This window comes from Melanerpes formicivorus, unplaced genomic scaffold, assembly GCF_026170545.1.
Source record: "Melanerpes formicivorus ecotype bairdi unplaced genomic scaffold, bMelFor1.0.p_v2 SCAF_19, whole genome shotgun sequence".
In the NCBI taxonomy this organism is placed as follows: domain Eukaryota; kingdom Metazoa; phylum Chordata; class Aves; order Piciformes; family Picidae; genus Melanerpes; species Melanerpes formicivorus.
In genome coordinates, this window is record NW_027142371.1 from 6,162,789 (window position 1) to 6,169,099 (window position 6,311).

The window sequence follows — 6,311 nt, forward strand, 5'->3', positions numbered from 1 at the left end:
GCCGCCGGAAGCGGAAGTGGCATATCGTTCCGCTTGCGCTTCGCGTAACCATGGCGGCTTGTGCGGAGGCGGCACGGTTGACCGCTGAGATTTGCCAGCGGGAGCAGGAGCTGCGCAGTTTACGTGAGCGGCTGGCCGCCGTCTTGGTGGAGGGTGCTGTGGGTGATGATGGGGCCGCTGTGGCCCCCGAGGAGTGTGCCGCAGCCTTTCCCGGCGAGCTCCCCCCTCTTCCCGCCCAGGCCTCTCTGAGCCCGGCCGACATTCTGCGGTACAGCCGGCAGCTGGTGCTACCTGAACTGGGAGTGCGTGGCCAGCTGCTTCTGGCCCGTTCCTCCGTGCTCGTGGTGGGCTGCGGCGGCCTGGGGTGCCCACTGGCCCAGTACCTGGCTGCCGCCGGTGTTGGCCGCCTGGGTCTGGTGGATCACGACGTGGTGGAGACGAGCAACCTGCACCGGCAGGTGCTGCACGGGGAGGCTCGCCGAGGGCTCCCCAAGGCCATATCTGCCGCGGCAGCTCTGCGGCTGCTGAACTCCACCGTTCAGTACGTGCCCTACTGCGGTGCCCTGAGCCCTGGTACTGCCCTAGAGCTGGTGCGGCAGTATGATGTCATCGCCGACTGTTCCGACAACGTCCCCACCAGGTACTTGGTAAATGACGCCTGTGTTCTGGCCGGGAAGCCCCTGGTGTCCGGCAGTGCCCTCCGGCTGGAGGGGCAGCTAGTTGTGTACAACTACCAGGGAGGGCCGTGTTACAGGTGTCTCTTCCCCAAGCCCCCTCCACCAGAGACAGTGACTAACTGTGCAGATGGGGGAGTGCTGGGTGTTGTGCCAGGCATCATGGGGTGCATCCAGGCCTTGGAAGTGCTGAAGATTGCTTCAGGAATAGGTTCCTCCTTTAATCAGTTCATGCTGATGTTTGATGCTCTTGAAGGGAGATTTCGCAACATCAAGTTAAGATCAAAGAAACCAGACTGTGCTGTTTGTGGCGACGATCCATCTGTCACCTGCCTTCAGGATTATGAAGCATTTTGTGGTTCTTCTGCAACAGACAAGTGTAGAACTTTACATCTGCTGTCCAGTAAAGACAGGATATCTGTAGAGGAATACAAAAAACTGTTGGATGAGCAAGTTCCTCATGTGTTGCTAGATGTTCGTCCTCAGGTGGAAGTGGATATCTGTCGCCTGGTACATGCCATCCACATTCCTTTGAGTAAATTGGAAGAGAAAGATGAAGAGTATCTGGAATATTTGGAAAGAATAATTTGTGAAGAAAAACAAAGAACTAATGGCCAGACATCTTTGCCTGTGTATGTTGTTTGCAAATTAGGAAATGACTCTCAGAAGGCTGTAAGGATTCTCCAGGAGTTGCCTGTCAAAGAATTTGGTTCTGTGTTAGCTAAGGATATTAAAGGGGGGCTCATGGCTTGGGCCACTAAAATTGACCCAACATTTCCTCAGTATTAGATTTAAATGGTTAAAAAAAAAAATTATAGTAAATTCCATACAGTTTCATCCTCTCTGTGCTGACAGTTTTGTGTGGATAACAGGAGGTGGACATGACTTGATCTCTGGAAGTCCCTTCCAACCCCTATCGTTCTATCATACCACAGTTTTTTGAGCTTTTTTTTTATGGTAATCTTTGTGTGTGTGTGTTTGTTTGTTTGTTTTCCAAACCCATGTTTTTTCTAGATGTCTTATTTTTATAAAATGTGAAATTCTCCATGGAAATGGAAATAAATGCTTCTTGGTTATTATTTAACAGTCTAAAATTAGAATACCTACTGAATTGTGCATGTGATGATTGAGAAGGACCCCTAATTAACCTGGATATTGATAATGCACTGGAGTCAAGGGTTGGAAGTTTTTACTCCTTCTGTTTAACTGCTTAACAAACAGAAACAGTGATTTACAAACACTGCTAATGTCTAGCTGGTCAGTAGCACTTAAGCCAAAGCAGTGCTGACAAGACTGTTTGTAGCTCTTTGTGAAGGTATTGTGTATTTGTGGGTGAGATGTGCTCACTGCAGATGACAGCACCTGCAGCAAGGGTGTTCTGTTAAGGACTCCCAGGGCCATCCATTGTTTGTTGGCTGGCAAAATCCATGAATCCTCCAACTAGTGTGGAGAAACTGAGGTTAAATGTTAACTGAAGTTAAATGTTAACAAGACCTGAATTTGAGCGCAGAAAGTTTGTAAAACGTACAGAAAATGCTTTTGTAAGGAAATTACAGACTTTTAGAGATGAGGGTGAGAGAGGAAAAGAAACTTTTTTATTTTCTGCAAGCACAAAGACATAATTGATAAGTTTTCTCTGGTGGTTGCATATCCCCCGTTGTGCTGCATTGTTCTGTTAACTGGCATAAAAAGCTGTGCAGATCTAAAATGTTCTCACAGACTAAATGAAAAGACTAAATAAAATGCTTCTCAACAGAGAGCTACCTGAGTCCTCATCACTTAAGCATAGTAATTATCTTATTATTTTTAATTAAGGTGTGGATTTCCTTCCTGAGGAAGAAAAAAAACACCTGTCATGACTAATCTTCATGTTCTACAAGGGGGGGAGGGGCAGGGAGACAATTACTGTTATAATTAGTAGTCAAAAAGGCATATTTTAGTAAAATAGATTTGAGAACATCCACACCCCCTACTTTATCACAACGTGCCATGAGTTCTACCAGTAAAAATCTTAGTCTCTCATGAAGCAGTTCATGAATTTATAGAGAGTCATGTCTTGCAATTTAGAGGACAATGAAAACATTGAAGGCCATGACTTAAGTAAGCATGAGCGCTTTGTGGTGTGTAGTGAGAGTCATCACTCTGGACCTTTTAAGACAGGTTGTGGAGGCTTGGTTCAGTCAGAGCATCTGGCCTTCGGTGGGCTTCAGCTTTTGGGAATTGGGAACCAGAGGGTCTCATTTGAAATACCTGACCTATGTTTACATCTTATTTTACCCTGATGTCATGAGACTGAAACAAGATGTAACCTTGCAGTAGTTCTCTTAATACCCAGTGAAGTTCCACCTGAGTGCTTTTCCATCATTCAAAGCAAGGTGAACCTATGGACTTGGGGAGAAGGAGAAGACTTTTTGATTCTAAATCTGAGGAGTGCTTCCAGTGGATAGAAATCACATGTGAAGTATTTTCCCTTGTTGCAATGTTTTGGCAGCAGATGTATACAAATCCTGTGAAGGAAAAAGGAGCTGACATTAAAGCCATTGGTGGAGGATTTTTTGGAGGCTGTGTATAACACATTTTCAAACAGGGAACCAGACTGAGTTTTTGCACAAAAGTATACAAAAGGATCAACACCTCAAGGATCTGGAGAACTCTGTGGAAAAACAGTGATAAGGATGAACGTAAATGGACCCAAAACATAGAATGCTATCAGAAATAGCCCAAAAAAGTAAATGCACCAAGTCAGGCTGACAAGACAAACTTCCAATGACCTATTAAAATGGCTTTGTTGAAAGTCCATTCTTGCTGACCTGTAGGGCCTGAGGTCCAAAGGTGGTGTGGGAGTACAGCATCTGAAGTGCAGCTGTTAGCTTTGCATAAAGAGAATTATCTGCAAAACTTGCAGGCTATAGAGTATAGAGATGGTTTTCTTGGAAAGAACTACTGGCCCTAGTTCTAGTGGTTCTAGTTCTGACCTCAAAGGATATGCAAAATGTAGGTTTCTTGGGAAAGAGAGAAAAAAATCCAACAACATTCTCTTCCTCGATTTAGGAGAGTAATAAAATTCTCAGCAAATAGGAGAGGATCTGCCATGCATCTTGGGTAAAGAGAAGGTCTGTAGTGCTCGTCAGAATTTCATTCTTTACATTAAAAGCTGGGGCTTTTAATGTGTATCACTACAGCTTGCTGTAGTGATACACAGTTTTCCTGTAAATGTAGCCCTCAAGTAGTGCTGGACTCGTTGGAGACAGGCTGAAAATTCAAGGATCATAGAATCCCAACCTAGCCAAAACCATTGTTAAAAACTTTTTATCTTTTGTTTTGACTACTTCTTGAGCTCTGTATATGTGGTTTCTCTGTTCACCAGGAAGTTAAGTAGCAGAAATCTGCTTTGAAATTCTAAGAGAAGCAATAAAACTGTATTGTTCTGCATTGCTGCCAAAGTGCTGTCTAAATATTGGTGTGTGTTGACACTGTGAATGAAGACAAGCAGCTTTATTCAAGGAGATTATAGTGCAGTTGGTCTAAGATGTGTTGTCACAAAGGATGAGGTCAGTCAGCAGAGTGTTTTTTCTCTCATTCTTTGCTCTTGATGTCATGGGGTTTCTTTTTGCTTGTGTGGCTGTGTTCCCTTTCAAATCGGTTACTAGGATTTGGCACAGAAACTAGGAAAGAAACAACTTCCTGTTAGAGGTTTAGGGGAAGAGAAAGTGCTGCAACTTATTCTGAATGACTGCATTTTAATGTTTCCCCCTGTAGGTCTATGGGGTAGCCTCACAGTTCAGGCACAGAGTTAAATACCTCAAGTTGTTTCGTCCTGGGACATGGTGGTTGTTTTAAGACAAGACAAATCAAGCTGGTCTAGCTTTCAGGCAAGCCTAAGAGGTGTCTATCTGCAAGGTAATACTGTACCTTGATAAGCTAAAATTCTCCTCATTTTGGTGGCAGGAGCCACTTTTCCCTCAAAACCCCAAACTCCAAAAAACTTCAGCACTGAGCCACCTACTATCAAAGTGTATGATTGAAAAACAAAGCAAAACAAAAAAGCCCCAACAACTAATGGAACTACTTGTGGAATAAAAGTACAAGGGATATGTGCAAATCCAGTTGTCATAGTTCATATACTGGAGTTGTAGCTCTGTGAGCATCTTTATCATCCTATTTGTAAGCATAATTTCTAATGAAAACGTAACTCTTCAACTCTTCAAAGTAAAACTCTGCTCTAGAGGTCTTAAATACTGCAAGCAGAAGTTTGTCTTCTTTTAATAGGAAAGCTCTGAGTGTCCATTGTAAAACTGCAGCAGAAGAAAAAATGTTAAAGATGTTTGCTAGGTGGCACTGCAAGTTTATAAACCAAATCATTCCCTCTGTTGTAAGCTGCAGCTCAGCCTTAGCAAGAGCTGAGGCTCACTTGTAAAAGTGTCTTCTTGTTTGGTTCTCTTGAAAAAAGACCTGGGAAAGAGCCTAGAACAAAACAGGGCAATTGAGCAGTGCTTTAAAACGTTCCAATAAGAAATTAGAAGAGAAATTCTCTTTCTAGGGTAAGTTATCAAAGCCTTGTTTTATGGAGACACTTCGCCAGAGGGTTATTTTTTGACATGCTGTTTTGAAATGCTTTTACAGCCAGAATGGGTAAGTGTACAGAAAGAAAGGTTATTAGAAATACCAGGGCAAAGTTAAATGTGGATCTTACACTGACAGTGTCACTGCAGAGGTACTGCTAGTACCTTCTTACCGTGACTGAAAAGCAGGGCAAGTTTTCTCACGTGGTTAGGGCAGGGGGTTTTGAGAAGTCAAGAATGTTTCCTTTTTGTCTTTCCTGTTTTGTGAAATAGGACTTAGGGCATAAAATCTAAACAGCCTTTGGCTGCTGTTCTGTCCTTTTTACAAGACTGTACTCTTGTAATCTGCTGGGGCCTGCTGATGTCAGTGGGAGCTATGATGCCCTCGGAAGAGCTGTGGATTGGGACGTTGTGAGGATTTGCTTTTTCTTTCGAGGTAAAAGTTCATAGAGAGCGCCTGTAATCCTTCTGGTATGACACTGAAAGCTTTTGCCTTTTATTCACATGTAATCACCTAATACTAATAAAAGGTGGCAGCTGCCCCTTGTGGGTGAAAGCAAATGTGTTGAGCTACACCAGGTAACATTTGTCTGAGATTGTCTGGCAAGTAGTCTTATCTGAGCCAGAGGAAACTAAAGAGGAATAATGTTATACCGTTTCATTTACAAACCGTTCTTGTGTATTCCAGAAAGAGCAATCACCTTGTAAAATGTAATGTCTTGCAGTTTGTGGCTTTGTAAATACAAAGATCTTAAATTGCATTGATGCTTGGTAAAGCAAATACACTAAAACACAAAGCTTGAAAAGAAAACTCCTTGACTTCATTTGTTTATTTTTGCTGTAGGGAAGTAATTGGTTTCTTCAAAGTGCTGACAGTGAGAAGATACTTTCTTACTGCTTCAGTTTGCAGATTGCTTGCAGTTTACTGAATCTGGTGAAAAACAAGAGAGTATCCAGTAACATCATCTTTTCTTATGCTATTTGGAGTTCTTCCCACACAGAACTTCCTTCCCTGCTGGAAGGAAGGATCACATATTACAATGCACTGAATAGGTTATTTCCACACCAAATGAGA

General features: G+C 43.0%; 1 protein-coding gene across 1 annotated transcript; it reads left to right on the forward strand.

Annotated features, from left to right (window-relative positions):
• Positions 1–49: 49 nt before the first annotated feature.
• MOCS3 (molybdenum cofactor synthesis 3) lies at positions 50–6,026 on the forward strand. The gene has a single exon (XM_068149932.1). The coding sequence runs from the start codon at positions 51–53 to the stop codon at positions 1,461–1,463; it is 1,413 nt and encodes a 470-aa protein (XP_068006033.1). The 5' UTR covers position 50; the 3' UTR covers positions 1,464–6,026.
• Positions 6,027–6,311: the final 285 nt, after the last annotated feature.

Coding starts and splice junctions, on each gene's coding strand:
- MOCS3 (XM_068149932.1), top strand. CDS start 51: ATGGCGGCTTGTGCGGAGGCGGCACGGTTGACCGCTGAGATTTGCCAG.